General features: G+C 37.0%; 2 protein-coding genes across 6 annotated transcripts; one reads left to right on the forward strand and one right to left on the reverse strand.

Moving 5' to 3' along the window:
- The first annotated feature begins 8954 nt into the window (after positions 1–8954).
- On the forward strand, positions 8955–11064 carry LOC120086671 (uncharacterized). The gene is made up of 6 exons (XM_039043420.2): positions 8955–9100; positions 9169–9456; positions 9741–9893; positions 10052–10107; positions 10281–10368; positions 10653–11064. Exons 2-6 carry the CDS (start codon positions 9324–9326, stop codon positions 10781–10783), a joined length of 561 nt encoding a protein of 186 aa, XP_038899348.1. The 5' UTR covers positions 8955–9100; positions 9169–9323; the 3' UTR covers positions 10784–11064.
- A 122-nt stretch (positions 11065–11186) lies between these two features.
- Positions 11187–15536, reverse strand: LOC120086818 (uncharacterized). 5 transcript variants are annotated; one of them, XM_090317469.1, is made up of 9 exons: positions 15496–15536; positions 15320–15418; positions 14321–14392; positions 14121–14231; positions 13772–13840; positions 13599–13631; positions 13331–13520; positions 13146–13230; positions 11187–11740 (listed from the first exon to the last, which is right to left on the reverse strand). In XM_090317469.1, the coding sequence occupies exons 7-9, from the start codon at positions 13504–13506 to the stop codon at positions 11384–11386; spliced, it is 618 nt and encodes a 205-aa protein (XP_090173595.1). In that variant the 5' UTR covers positions 13507–13520; positions 13599–13631; positions 13772–13840; positions 14121–14231; positions 14321–14392; positions 15320–15418; positions 15496–15536; the 3' UTR covers positions 11187–11383. The 5 variants fall into 5 exon arrangements, with proteins under 5 accessions (XP_090173595.1, XP_090173594.1, XP_090173597.1 ...); XM_090317468.1 differs by having other exon boundaries at positions 14117–14231; XM_090317471.1 differs by having other exon boundaries at positions 11187–11979; positions 14117–14231.
- Positions 15537–16011: the final 475 nt, after the last annotated feature.

Genomic DNA, 16011 nt, shown 5'->3' on the forward strand with positions numbered 1-16011 from the left:
TAATTAATTGATGTAGAAGATTTAAATTACTTCAACTCCATGGATTGGGGAAATGTTTTGTGCGAGAGAACCTTACTTGGACTACAAAGAGGATTGAGTGGCAAGTTCGAGAACTACAAAAAAAGGTCCAAGATACCTCGTCAAGTACAACCTACCAGGGTTTCCTCATGCTTTTAAGGTAATATCCATTCATTGGCCATAAGAGATCTAGTAATTTTAGTGTTAATGTCACTCACTACTTATGTTTGTCTTATAATCGTTTATGAATTATGGTAGGTGTGGGCATACGAGATCATTTCAACGGTTGCCGAAAAAGTTGCAACTCGACTCAATGGACATGTCGTACCTCGGTTCTTGAGGTGGAAGTGTACATACTCCCTTACAACCAAATCAATAGTGCGAGACGTGTTTGAGTCCATCGAGGTTAGTGTATTACATCACAATTTACTTGGATTTAAAGTGAATGACACATATAACTAATAAATTGTTCGTTGTTTCATATAGACAAGGATCACACTCACACCATTGATCATGTCCGATAGGGAGAGGTGGTATAAGGACACTAGGGTCGATGAACGACCTGTATACGGGTGCATTGATGCTGAGACGACATCCTCAGAGACACATAGATCATACCATGATGAGGATGCTTGTAGTCACTCCAATGACTACGAGAGTCACAAGTTGTTGGGATTGATGTCCTAATTCTCCCGGAGTCTCGTAGTCTGTAAACTTTATACACATTGTTATTAATAAAATAAGAGTTATTTTATTTGTATTTACTCATATCCAATAAACAAAGATTCGTGGTTATTGTATGCAAACCTAAGCATGTATATGAGATATACAAGTGGATCATGCCTTAATAAATAACCTAAAAGGTCCGTAGTATAAGGATAAAGGAGGGATGCCTTATCCTGGTGACACTACGGATACGACCCGCTTTCTAGAGGTTTGTAAGTGTTGTAAACTACTATAGATGGTCTGATCCTGGCCATTCATGTGGAGAAATGCGAGCGAGGGTGTTCTATAAAAAGAGTTTGTATAAGACCGGACCACGAGATGATTCGTCTCTTTATATAACGTTGTTGATAATTGAGACTTACATCTCACTAAAACGACTATAGGTGACACGACCTTAATCCTGAGTGTTTTGGGAACTTCTGCCTATGAGGGCGGTCATTTGATTAGTATGGGTGAGAATGACCATATTGCCTGAAGGAACTCTTATTCAAGAGTACCTACGAGAGGAAGCGGATCTTTCCAATTCATTGTGACAGAATTACTGCATATACATTCAAACATACTTTCATGATGCAAAAGGGATCAAGAAATCATACCAGATAAAGATTTCTTCTTCACAGCGAGTCTGAAGCCCAACCGTCTACCTCAAACAGTAACCATTTGGACAGAAGGAATCGGAGAAGACAAAACCACTTAGAGCCTTCAGTATTCTTGGAGTGGGAATCCAAAGTGTGGGCTATGTTCGGATTTGGTAGAGGGAAGGAGGAAAAGAGACCGTACACAATGATCAAGCAAGTGGGAGATGCAGTCGTCTATCACATAGACAATATGCTTGATCGTTTAGGTAAAGTGTACGATCGTATAGTAAAAGTAAGCGATCGTCTAAATGATCGTGTAGGAAAAGGTAAACGATCGTCTATACGATCGTGTACGAAAAAGGTGAGCGATCGTCTAAAATAATCGTGTAGGAAAAACTAAGTGATCGTCTATACGATCGTTTAGTAAATACCGGGAGCTAAACGATCGCTTAGTAAAAAAAAAGTAAACGGTCGTTTAAATAATAGCGCGCGACAGTGTAATTGGTATGCGATCGCTTCGTATATGTAAGCGAACATGCAGTCCTATCGTATAGGCACCGATTTTCTAAACGATGACACTATCTTTATCACAATACCTGCACACACTGAGATCAACATACCGTTTGCTATTTATAATACACTCATCCGTTATTTTAAACGAATAGGCGCCTTCCCATTTCCTTTATAACCGTCCAATTAATGTGATCTTATCACATTCATAACTTATAAATTAATATCAAATATTAATTATAATATGTTTTTCCTCTACTAGATACAAATCATATTAAAGTTAATTATATCATATTTAATTAACTCGTTCAATTATATCATATATAATTGAACTCCCTCTTGTCAATTTGAACATTTCAAATTGAACCAAAAACTGACTCTTAACTTATATCCAAGCTACTAAAGGGACCTTATGAACCTATGGCTCGAAACTCCAACGGTACATGAATAGCTGACTAAACTCTTTAGTCACGATATCCATTATCCATTAACTGCCAGATATTCCACTAAAGACCGACAATTGAACTCTTCTTGCCATAGATATATTTCTATGTCTATTAGATATAACCAATCATCAGTACGATGACCCTTCACAGATGCTCGTAATTACAGCAGGCCAATTTACCGTTTTTGCCCCTGTAATTACATCTTTCTCCTTAAGTACCACTGATCCTTCTAATGAACAATACAACATAGTACTACTATATGTGAACACCTCTTAGGCCATGAGAAGGTGCGTGGCGCCACATCGTTCAAGCCCTAGAATCAGCCCTTAAGGGAGCTATCTATCTACTTACCCCTGCCTCGGGGAAGGAGTGAATTCCATCTTGTTTAGTTGAGTTCCCAGCTCCCAAATCAGACGAATCCCCAAAATGGTAGGTTTGAGTCAACGTTCTGGCCACTCGCACCCATGCAAATCAAAGGACCACCCTCAATGGCAGAAGTTCCCAACTCACTCAGGATTGAGGTCATGTTACCTATGGTCATCCTAGTGAAGTGAAGTCTCAGTTATGAACGGTGTTATATAACGAGACGTTAACACTTCGTGGTCAGGTCTTATACAAACTCTTTGTATAGGACGCTCCCACTCACATGTCCCCTACACGAATGATCAGGATCAGATCATCTGTGACAAGTCACAGTACTTGTGACCATTCCACAAAGCGGGCCGCATCCGTAGCGTTACCAGGATAAGGTTTCCCTCTTATATCCATATACTACAGACCATTTTGGTTATCACTCAATACGTGATCTACTTGTATGTCACCACATACATGCTTGAGTCACATACAGATAACCAAGGATTTTATGTTTATTGGTTTTTGGTAAAATCTATATGTGCAAAATCAAGTAGTGAAGTAAATATCATTTATATTATAAATCACAAGTGTTCGTATGAAGTTGTTTACAACTACTGGACACGAGACTTTAGGGCACAAACCCCAACAAAGAGTTTGTATAAGACCAGACCACGAGATGATTCGTCTTTTTATATAACGTCGTTGATAATTGAGACTTACATCTCACTAAAACGACCATAGGTGATATGACCTTAATCCTGAGTGTTTTGGGAACTCCTATCTATGAGGGCGGTCCTTTGATTAATATGGGTGAGAATGGCATATTGCCAACTTAACAAACCTACCTTTTTGGGGATTTTTCTGATTGGGGCGCTGGGAACTCAGTTACACAAGACGAAATTCACTCCTTCCCCGAAGCAAAGGTAAGTATATAGATTGCTCCCTTAAGAGCTGATTCTGGGTCTCATAGTGGCGCCACATCCTTTCTTTGAAATAGAGGACTCAGCATAGTAGGACTATGACATATTGTTCATTAGAGAAATTAGTGGTACTAAGGAGTTAAACGATAAATTGACCCAGTTGCACTTACAAGCGATCTGTGAAGGGTTATCGCACTATTGATTGGTTGATATGGACACAGAAATATATTTGTAGTGAGAAGAGTACAGCTGTCGGTCTTTAGTGGAATGCCCGGCAGTTATCAGATGATGGATCTCGTGACTAAAGAGTTTAATCAGCTATTCATGTACCATTGGAGCTTCAAGCTACAGGTCCATAAGGTCCCCTTGGTACCTCAATGGATTCAAGTTGAGAATCAGTTCTTGGGGTTGATTTGAAGTGTTTAAATTAATAAGAGGAAATTCATTTATATATGATATAATTGGTGTGATGTATGAGATACATCAAGTGGAGGAACTAATGTAAATATGATTTACATTAAGTACCATAAAATAGAAAAAGAACTATGGTTTGTATGTTTCATGAGATGAAATATTAAAACTATAGGTTATAAATATAATATAGTAAGTTGGTTATCATATTTATTTATAATATATTAATTATTTGATAATTAATTTCTTTTTCTCTAATAACCAATTGAGTGGGAGGTTATTGGTGGTTTCATAGTAATCGTGAGATAAAAGGAAAATTGTTTTCCTAAATTTAGAGAGTTGCCTCATTTGGAAAGAACTCATAGATAAGTTATCAAGTGAAAGAGTTTCACTAAGCGATAGCTGACAGAGACTAAACGATCGTGGAGCTTTGACTATACGATAGTTCATCAGTTGGTCGTAGCTAAACAATCAAGTGGCTAAGTCTATACGATAGGCTGTCATTTACTAAACGATCAAGCACATCGTTTATACGATAGACAGCTTCCTATCTTCCGCTTGCTCGATCGTCTACACGATCGTATTCTTCTAGTCTCTTCCTCAAGCCAAGATCATACAGAGCCTACAACTCCTAGATTCTCACACAAGAGAATACCAAGGTAACCATTGTGGTGGTGTCCTCACTCAGTTTGTGGATCGATTGGTTTCGTAGAGGTTATGTTCGTGCTGTTGGTAGCAGTTTGGTCATTGTGTTCAAGAATTTCTATTCTTGGATGCATTGGATTGATCGAAGGATTCGTGAAGATTGTTTCTTCAAAGGTATGCATCCTCTATCCTTTGTATCATCTTAGCATGCTGTAATTTCGTATTGTTAGTTTTCGTTCTTAGATTGTAATTGATCGTGTTCAATTCGAATGGAATTTGGAACGATCCTTCCGCTACTCATGGAAATCCTCGTGTTTGATTTCCTTCACAGGTATCACACCCATGAGCCATAACTCAATGAGCATCAGTCTCACGAGCTCCCTACCGATGAGCATGAGATTCACCCTCTTCAAAATGAGTCTCACGAGCTCCCTACTGACGAGCATGTGCCTCCAACTGAGGAGCAAGGGTCGCCTCGGTTGAATACAACGCATTCTGAGCCCATGAGTGGTATGGGCATTCGCACATCGCTCTGTGACATATATCAGAGAGTAGCTACGATGGAGCGTAAATTGGACGATGTACAGTTAGACTTGAAAGATGTAAAGTCTAACTTGAGTGTCCTTCAAGCCGAAGTACAAACAATCACCAGCCTACTGCAGTCATTGTGTCAGGTACGTAATATCATCTTAAAATTATTATAATATAAATATACATCATGTTGTGTTTGACCTAACATACTTCATAAATTATATAGGGTTTACGCGTGGAGTCCACCAAGACTATTGACCCTATTCCTCCACATTCCACCAAGATCCATGATCCAACCCCTCCAGCAGCCACTAAGTCCCGTGACCCAGAGTTCCAGGACCCCATACCTCCACCCACCACCGAGATCAACACAATGGAGCCTGAGTCATGTAAGTCATGTGACCTCATTCCTCCATCAGCCACCGAGATCTAGAACCCCATTCCTCCACCTTCAATGGAGCCTGTGAATTGTGAAGGGGAATAGAGACAGGCAAATAGGAAGAGGAAGCCAACACAATCGTACACCCCTCTAGTTGATAGGGTAAGGGCGACTAGAAAAAAGTAGAAATATATTCAGCTCGGTGAACGTCCGATTGACATCATCCCCTATGACCCAACACACGCTATTCTAAAGGACTTAATGAATAAGTTTGTGGTCTGGTTGAACAGCATGAACATGGGTCCTCACTGGCTGGGGAATGAAGTCCTATTCAAGATGAATTGCACAATGAAGAAGTTGTTTCAGGAGCTGACACGTGATAGTAATTGGGTTGAGAACGATGTAAGTTACCATCCCTTATTACATTTATATGCTTGATAATTACTATTCTCATTCTTTGACTTAACTTGCAAACTATAGGTTCTCGATTCTTTATTCATGTTTCTCCGACATAAGTTTATTAGTCCGTCGGAGATATGTGCTCATCAGTTCACGACATTGCCACATGGCATATTGGTATGTATTATAGAGGATTTAAATTTTAATGTATAGTTTTGCATTATTAATATACACTTGAACTTATTGTTATCTATTTTGCAGAGCCACTTGAACCTCCAAGGTCCAGGTAGCTTGTTTGAGGCCATACGTGGGAAAACCATGGAAGAAGCTGCTAAAGTATGGAAGAAAGAGCACATGTTCGTCGATTACATGCTCGAATTGGTACCTGAACATCAGCCCAGATGGGTAGATGTCGATTACATCTATAGCCCAGTCAACTATAGGCAGCATTGATTTTTGTTGGTCGTGGACATGAATATCGGACGCATCCTTTTGTATAACTCTCTGCCTAAGTACATCACAGCCAAAGATCTGCTAAAATTCCTTGCACCTCTATGCTTTATGAGCAGATGTCGATTACATCTATAGCCCAGTCAACTACAGGCAGCATTGATTTTTGTTGGTCGTGGACATGAATATCGGACACATCCTTTTGTATAACTCTCTGCCTAAGTACATCACAGCCAAAGATCTGCTAAAATTCCTCGCACCTCTATGCTTTACTCTCCCTTCATTGGCACAATTTTGCGGCCTATATGATGCAGAGCCCGACCTTGCACCCAGTCCTTGGAAGCTGAGCCATATCAATACAGACGCCCTACAGGAGAATACACTGGACTGTGGGATATTCAATCTCAAGTACTTTGAGTACTTAGTGATCGGGTTGAGTATGGAGAAATTACGACAAGATAAGATGCATGATTTCAGGTTGCAGTATGGTATCAAGTTATGGGCAGATCAATTTTTCTATGTAAATTTTCACATTATTTTGACATTATTTATGTGAATTTTGATATTATTTGTAAATTTAACATTATTTTTATTAAGGCTTTCCATGTGAATTTTGACACTATTTGTAAATCTATATCATCTATGTAGTCACCAATTTTTTTAGTATTGTCGAGTATCATGTAACATGCACCGAGTGTATAGTAATCAACCATCTGTATAGTCAATGTTTATCAAGTATTGTCCAGTATCATGTAACGAGTATATCTTAACGGGTATCAAGTATCGAGTGACTGTGTATCGAGTATTTATTAGAACGTCTCCACATTACACCGAGTATATAGTACATGTAAATCAACCATCTATATAATCAATGTTATTGAATTCAAAATAATCGAGCATCGAGTATGACGTTGATATGGTCGAGTATACACATGTCGATTGCAGTCGTATAGATTGACCACGAAGTTGGGTATCGAGTGACCATGCATCAAGGAATGTGTGACGAGCCATCAAGGATCAAGTAAATTCGTATTGGCATGCGTGAAGGGTGCATCTCAGGGGAAAATCAGTAAAATCACATGCTTATGACGTAAACAGAAGGCCACTTTCCATTACTTTCTCTATATGAGGTCATTTTTCATTTGGGCTTCCCAAATTAGGCCATCCGTACAAAAAATCGGTTAACCTCCTGGCTCTTGTTGCAGCTTCATGTGCAACTGAATTGAAGTTTCTTTTGCTATGAACAAAAGAGCACTCATGGAATTCAGAAGAAAGCAACCAAGATATCTGGTTGATCGTTAGCCCTCTTATATGCTTCCATATAATAGAGTGGCATTATCTAGATTGTGTATTGAGGCAGTTCGGTCTGCGACAAACGATACCTTTGTTGTGATATACACTCCCGACACTACACCAGATTGATTTGAGAAGCACGACCAAGACTGGCGTCGAATTCATGCGGAATATATATCCTATTGGCATGCACGTCATGATCGTTGTACACAGGGAGAAGACTTCTTTTCCTGGTACGATTTAATCACGAGGCGATTTATCACATCTAGCGACGCTTACTATTACTGCATGATAAGAGATTTATAATCAGACATTTCCCAAATACATGATATGAATATCATTTAATATTAATTTTTTTATTGTATAGAATAATTTTATCGAAAATGTATAACAATATTAAGTACAACACAATTTACCAGAGTTGGGTCCAATGTGTGACCAAACATTGATTAACGTATAATGTATTATTCAACAAACAAGATGACTCAATGTTGTTGACATTGATCGAAGACGTATTCGTCGTAGACGACAACGGTAATAGGACGAACCTAATTTAGAGACACACGAAGACAACCCCTGTAGGGTAAGCGCCAGAAGGGTCATCTTTAAATTTCATGTAAACTTCTATTTTGAAATTAAAGAATTAATTGTAAACTTTCTTTAGTATCATAAGATTTTTTTAAAAAAAAAAATTATTTGTAGAGAGATGTACTACTTAGTCAAGTCAAAATTTTACTTTTAGTATGGGGGCAGAATAATTAAGTTTTCATTGTAGATTAAATATATAATTAAGTTTAGTAATGAATAATTTTATTAGTTAAAAATTTTAAAAACATTAAAATCGATTAAAAAAAAGAAAAAATAAATCGTGAACCCAGTCCACGAGTACGTCTTTAACCACCACCGACTGTGTTGACTTGGTGCTAACTTGATTAAAACCCAATCGTGTATGGGGTACACGATTTCCCTTTCCCAAAAAGTACCATATTTTTGTTAATACTTTCCAGTCCCACCTATTTTTAAAAATTATTTCCCATCTACCCCATTTTTGTCATTAGTTTGAAAAGGCAATATTCTTGAACCTTTTCCATAAAAAAGTGTAAAAAGAATGTTAAATTTCAATTTATGAAAAAATAAATAGACCCAATTTTAATTTAAATTAGCAAAAAGAACCAAGTCAAAACAAAGTGGTAATAATAATTTAAAAAAAAAAAAGGAAAATGCAAAAACTGATAACCAAACCAATAATAAATTGATCCAAATAAAACAAATCTAATGGTTAGACATTGGATCTCTTATTTGTAAAACTACTGGTTTGTTTTGATTCTTGGTTGACCTCAAAACCGACAAAATCGAACCGACCATCACCATTATTCATATGGATCAGATCCAAGGGAGGAGTTGTCCATGACAAAATTTTCAAAGACGGAAGGATCCTAGGTAAAGTCATATTACATCTCTTCTTCTCCATACTTTTCGAATATTCAAAGATGTCGTTTTGGATCCAGCATGCTCTGGTATTTGCATCGGTAGCTTTGGCTCCATGGAATATGGCGTTACAATCAGACCAGATGGCCCAACAACCGATGGCTAATAATCTGATTTCCTCGCTGGAGTAATTGTTCATTATCTTAATCCATCTATCCAGAAAACTATTATTGAAATGTTCAATAGCCAAATAGCATATTGGAAATATAGCGCCAGACATTCTATGGGTACCTCTCGAATAAGCACTGCATTACTGGACTTGAAAATCCATTCTGCTGCTACATCACTGCGGGTGGACGAACGCGATGGTAATCTTAATCATCTCTCCTTCCCGGATATCATTATTGAAGTTTGAACCAGTTAGGAAATTCTGTAAACATTCCAACTCACAATTTTAAATTGCCACACCATCTTCCGGCTACTGTTAAACCATTAAGTTCCCTGACAAATAGAAGATTTAAGCCTAAACTAAAGAGAGTATGATTATCATGTGGCTATTTGATCTGGTTAACTGTTCCTTATAGTGATTGAATATTGGTTAAACATGCTATGTTGACACAGTCATACTTGTTACTGATATGTCCGCCCACAGCCAGCTCTATAGGAACGCTACCATTCATTAACTTGCGGAAATGGACATCCTCTGAAGGTGGAGACTGTTTAGGGGAAGAAAAATGCAATGACAAATTGCAAAGGGAATCTAATAGTCCGCAGCTACGGCAAAGGAACATTTCTGAGCTTTCTGGTAGTTGATACCTTCTATTATTGGTACAAGTAGATAAGTAATAAGATCATCTGTAAATACTGTTTCTGCATGATTCTTTCTTCTTTTTTTTTTTTTGGGTATGTTTGGTTTCTATTCACTGGAGTGTATGTAACGTTTCTTCATGTATTCATTTGAAGATAATCTGAAGAAGAGTTCTTTAAAGAAAGAAGATGCTCTCATCATTGATGATCAGGCAAGTGTTCACTACAGTTCCTATCATTGGCCTTATACGTTTATATATCACTTGTGGCTTCTCCTTCTTCCTTTTTCACGGTTCACATTTTTCAAATTGGAAATTTGCTCTGTGGTACTTGAATGATAAAGACGTGGACAATGGATCATACTATGTTCATCACGCTATTGTAGGTACGAAAGGAACAGTCACGAACACTTTCAACGTTTGGAACTCTAGTTTCCCCCAAGCTCCGATCAGCTCAACTTTCATTTGAAAATGGTGAATTGCTCAATATCTACATTCCTCATTAAATGGGACAGGGGTGTGTGTGTCTAGTTTTATATTCAAAAAGAGTCTACATGGTTCAAGTAAATGATAATGATATACACACAATTCTAGAAGCTAAACTAAAAAATGGTATTCTGAGTCGTATTGGAAGGTGTGGCTGGATCACCTCCTAGGGTGATCTAATCAACAGTCTTTTTTATTAAATAGTTATGAATTTAAAAAGGTATACACACCTTATTTCCATTATAAAATGCTATATTTTTTATTTTCTGCAGCACTTGAAATTATAATGAGAATTGCAAACAAGCGCACCGCAATGCTATCCTCTGATCAAGTCAAGATAGGATTGGAAGAGACATCTTCCTTCAAGCAAGCCAAGGAAGAACTAAAAGATACCAAAGCATGACAATAACTTGTTTCCCTCCGGGTAAATTTTTTTTCTAATTTCCTCAAAGTTCAGTATGACAGCTGGTGGAATGTGATGTCCATAGTTCAAATTAATGGATTTGTTCGATTTTTTATGGGCAATCTCCCTCAGAAGTGCGCAGCGCATAACATATAAACATTGTATTCTTATTCTTCAAAGTTACAGCAGAAATGGATCGACTGAATTTTTGAGTTACTTGTTACGTCTTTAATTATATGTGATATTATTTTATAATCGGATGCATGTATTCTTCATAAAAATGCAAGCAATATTCTGCCAATTTCGCCCTATTAACAAACCACTTGAACAAGTCATCAACCTGTCTATATTAAGTATCCATCTCTGACAACATATGTGCGATATTGCATCTAACTCGCCCACAAAAGGAGAACCAAGAGAAGTGTGTTTTCTTTTTCAAAACATGTCATCATAAACAACTTCATGAAATCAATACATAAAGCACCACCATAACATACAAAAATATGACCATCCAGCTCATGTTCTTCCGGCTGATCATAATGAACAAGACGAGATGGGGGAAAACAAGAGAATTGATACAAGTATAAACTCGAACAGAACCTAATGGTTAGAAAGCTCTCCAACTGTCGGAACTTTTCTTCGGACTCTAGCTCTCTGATGAGACTTTAAATGGGCCAGAGGTACAAAATGGATCTGCATCGTCAAAAGAGAAGGCGCCGTGGCCGAAATCTTTGGAGCTGCCAATGGAGTCAAACCTGACATGCCTCTGAGGCCGAAGTCCATGCTGCTACTAATAGAATCAAATCTTGAAAACTTTTCTTGATTACGGCCAAAATCCTGAGAACTGCTTATTGAAGCGAACCTAGAGAACTTTTCTTGATTATGGCCAAAATCACGTGAGCTGCTTATTGAATCGAACATAGAGAACTTCTCACGTTGTGGTGAAAAACTGCCATCCTGCATGCTGAAAGAATCAAACCTGGAGGAATTGTCAAAGAAGTGTTCTCCCACATCGCTATAGCGAGGGGAAGAGTTTCCGAATCTAGAGAGGGGAGTGGGAGGGACAGAATCCTCAAAAAATGGGCTTTTTCTCTGAAAGAAGCTATCAGAAGATCCTATTTTGACCCTGTTTTGACGGAGCTAGTATCAAAATCACTGGCACCTAAGAAATCTCTGTGCTTTTCAGAGTTTGGCTCCTATGTGATTCAATCAAATAAAAAGAAAGAAATAAGTGTTTAAGGCATGGATGAAATCCTGTACGCAATCAACTTGACAATAGAATTGGAGAGAGCATCATGATTCACGGGCAACTATGATTTCAAATTCAGCAATCACACAATTTCGTGTAGAATTATCAACCCAGAAACTCGGCAGTTTAAAAAGCATTCGCATAATGACTCTTCTCCATGAAATCTAGATCAGTACGTTTCCCATTGTAAATTTCTGAAAGTAAAACCGGTAAATCCCTTCATGACAAGTTGGAGGAAAGTACAAAGAACACTTCGAAAATTGTTTCCTTTGATTTCTCAATGACTGTCTAACCAAGCAAACTATTGATGGAAAGTTCATCCACCTGGATTAACATCTAAAATTCTTCGGCAACAAAATTTTTCGGATGGCTGTCTATTCTAAGATTCCATCATCTCAGAAATTACCACCCAGGGGTCAGGATGCAGAACGGATCCTAATAACAAGTCTAACAGGGCTATAGCTCGGTGCCCTCAGCATCCTGATTTTGGAAGGGGCAGGCCCATGGGCATATATCCCTACCACAATTTACTTCTTAAAATGAAAAGATTGCCACAATTTACTTCTTAAAATAAAATGAACTACTTCTGAGTCATACCATGTGCCACATCATTGATATTACCAAAATGAAATATAAGGGGCATGCATGCAAATTCCCAAAGAACAGATGGGAACATCAAAAGACCAAGAGCATGTTCGTGAATTAATTTTATGATAGCATCTGTTTTTACTTAAACATTCCAGCTTCAATAGGCTTTTTTGCAAATGAAATAAAATTTGCTATTTATCCTTCTTACACGCTTACATAGAATAATTTTTATAAAACGTTGAATGATGTTTTAAGTGTTTGATAACGTTAATTAATGAAATATTTAATATATGACATCAACTGTAAACAAAAACAAAAACACTAGATCCACGGTACTTTCAAAAGCAACAGAAAATAATAATAATGATAATGATAATGATTATACTCTAGAGCTTTTCTTTTTAAAAAATAGTTTCCGACAGTAAACCAATTAGTCCCATTAAAAAGAAAATAATAAACCAAAATAGATCTATACATCTATCAAACCCAGCAAAGCAACATAAAATATCTAATTGTCAGGCTCACCTTGGTATTAACTGGTTTTATTCCCCAAACTGAGTCCACATCGTCATTATTGTCAAAGGTGCCCCAAATGGACTCATAGAAACTTCTGTGCCAGAAATAAACATATAACCATAACATAAAAATGATGAATGTATGAAAGAGCTGCATGAAGGAAAAAGTATAAAAAAATATGAATCCATTATTACCTATATGCCTCCGGACTTTTTTCATAACCAGCATCTGAAAATTCATGAGAAGGGCTTTCTAGAGATGTCTTAGCAGCTGGACTGCCATATGGACTTCTTGCTGACTCATCTTCACTGTGGCTATACACAGATTCACTCTCAAGGCCACGATTATTGGTACTCAAGGAGTTCCCCATTTTGCCATTGGCATCTGACAATGAATCAGGAGTTCAGTTATAATCTAGATCCTTTTCACTGTCTGACATTTTTGGTTTTGAGGCAGTAACACCTTTTGGATCGAGATTGAGATCATTGGAAAATCCTGAAAGGTATATTAATTAACGGATATCAACAAAAGATATAAGGTATTTCCATCAAATTACCAGCCGGAGTATGCTGACAATGAATTGAGACCAAGAAGTGCAATATTATTAATTAACTTGTCAAGAACCACTTTCATACCTTCATCTTCAAATTTATCCCACTTTTCATCCCAAATAGCTGCATCATCTGGAATTCCAGGTTGCCAACCTATCAAATCCATCATGAAAAATTTCATTAATAGAAACCAAGATACATCAAGTCACTTTGAACGTGTGATGGATCATATGATGCCACAAATGATGTTCAGTTGATACAGGAACAAATTACCAAACATTTCCTAGACATTTTTTAAAAATAAAAAATGCAGAGAAGATCCTTGAAAGGAAATGGGATGACTAAAAGAAATCTTTTGAAAGCACATCCTAAGGGAATCTAGACAGAAGAAGCAAAAGTATAAATCTCAGGCTAATGCGAGACTGATACCTACTGGAAGCTCGATTATAGCTGCCGACTTAACATCAAATCGATGTTTCTTACATCATTCAGTTAAAGCCTTTATGAGCTCCTCGATATCAGATCGTATTCGATCAGCTCGGACCTGAAGAAGCAGAAAAGCATCAGTATCAGACAACTGCAAAGAATGGTCATTAGCAAATTGAAGCACGAAACCATCTAGCAAAGTCAGACCTGAAGAATACCATCAGCACTTCCTCCTTGTTCCATTTTAATAATTGCTTGATGCAACTCTGTCTTCCTTTCCTGGAAGAATGAAAAATAATAAGGGAATGTAAGATCACTAATGAGAAAACGAGACTAAAATGCGGCTAAGGACAAAATTTGTTTATTGAAGAATGAGCATTGGTCTTGTGGCGTAAAACTATCATCTTCATCTGCATGCATCTTTTTCTGGTTATCGAGCAATAGAAATTTTTCTAATTTTCTTTTATCAATTAGATGCACATGCACTCAATAAACTCTTCCTAAAAAAAAGATGTATTTAGTAATCTCTGATTTTATGGGGGTTTTTGTGTGTTTAATTAAGCTCGGCTAACATGCCTATAAATGAATAATATTAATTGATTGATTGAATATGTTAAACCTTTGCATTATGTTTGGGGGGGGGGGGGGAGGACTCACATATAAATTAACATAGACAATCATATATGAAATAATGTAAGGTAGATAAATATCCCTATATCAAGAATTGCTATAAAGGAACTTGAAAAAATAATAATAATAAATTGTCCTTTGAAATGTTCTATTAGTTGTTTACTTAAAGAATAAAAATAGTTTAAAAGAGAACTGTAATATACTTTTAAATAGGACAAACAGTGGTTTGTGAATATGGTAGAAGATCCACTGAAATTATTAAATTAGCTAACAAAAATTTCAAGTGGTACTTTCCACTATTTTTCAAACATATGAGTGTGTATAAATTAGTATTTGTGATGAATGCTTAAGACACATGCAACTTCCACTTAGTATATTAAGGAAGAGAAAAAGAGATAATCACATAAGACTAATGAATCAAGACAAACAAGCTTTTCAATTAACCGCTAAACATTGACAGCCGCCAGCCATGTAAGATCAACCAGCCAGCTCTAGTAGATACAATAAAAGGGTTGAAGAACATGCATGAAAAACTCAAGTACAAAATCAAAGCACAGTTTCAAGAGGTGTATTTACTTGAACATCACGATATTTCGCCTATTCAATGGTTAACTTAGATGCTATTTCAGCCACTTGCTTGTACTTCTCCTCGTATGTTTTTCCCAAAGATTCTGCCTGCAATATAAAAGCCATAAATCAGTACAAAGAAAACTCAAATATAGCGGACCCAGAAAAAGAAGAATAGAAAATACGTCACGCTTGTCAGCAGATGCCCTTTCGGTGATCTCATTTAATCTATTATCACATCTGCTTTTGTGTAGAACCTGAAAAGAAGAAGACAATGGTTAGATGTAAATTTAAACTAATTACACAAGCAAGAGAAAATAGCCAGGAAATATTTTTGAAAAAGTTCAGGAAAACATCTACTAAAAAATACCAAATTTAGGATTTAAGCTGAACCCCCTTCATAAAAACGTCCACCCCTCCCCGGCCTATGGGTCAACCAAATAGTGATATTGCGATATTTGTGCCTCGACTCCAAGTCTAACAAATATCTTTTTATCTAACGAATAATTGAGTTTTCATTGAGAAAAAAATGATAGAATACACGGGCATATAAAAATAAAACCCACAAAAGGAAGAAATACAGGTATGTTAAATTCAAAGTTAAAACTTGAGCACCCTCAGTGCGATAAAGATTATGTATTAGTGGAATCCTAAGGTTCGTCCACCAAAGATCAAAACTCCAAAAGGGAAAGAAGTCCATA

The sequence above is a fragment of the Benincasa hispida genome, chromosome 9 (genome assembly GCF_027475165.1).
Source record: "Benincasa hispida cultivar pf3 chromosome 9, pf3_genome.v1.1, whole genome shotgun sequence".
NCBI lineage: Eukaryota > Viridiplantae > Streptophyta > Magnoliopsida > Cucurbitales > Cucurbitaceae > Benincasa > Benincasa hispida.

Excerpts from the sequence above, each read along its gene's own strand:
- LOC120086671 (XM_039043420.2), top strand. The coding sequence starts at position 9,324 with ATGTTCAATAGCCAAATAGCATATTGGAAATATAGCGCCAGACATTCT. Across the intron at positions 9,457-9,740 it reads GCGGGTGGACGAACGCGATG|CCAGCTCTATAGGAACGCTA; the intron begins GTAATCTTAATC and ends GTCCGCCCACAG. Across the intron at positions 9,894-10,051 it reads GAACATTTCTGAGCTTTCTG|ATAATCTGAAGAAGAGTTCT; the intron begins GTAGTTGATACC and ends ATTCATTTGAAG.
- LOC120086818 (XM_090317469.1), bottom strand. The coding sequence starts at position 13,506 with ATGGGGAACTCCTTGAGTACCAATAATCGTGGCCTTGAGAGTGAATCT. Across the intron at positions 13,231-13,330 it reads AAAAGTCCGGAGGCATATAG|AAGTTTCTATGAGTCCATTT; the intron begins GTAATAATGGAT and ends TTTCTGGCACAG. Across the intron at positions 11,741-13,145 it reads TAAAACCAGTTAATACCAAG|GATGGCAGTTTTTCACCACA; the intron begins GTGAGCCTGACA and ends TTCAGCATGCAG.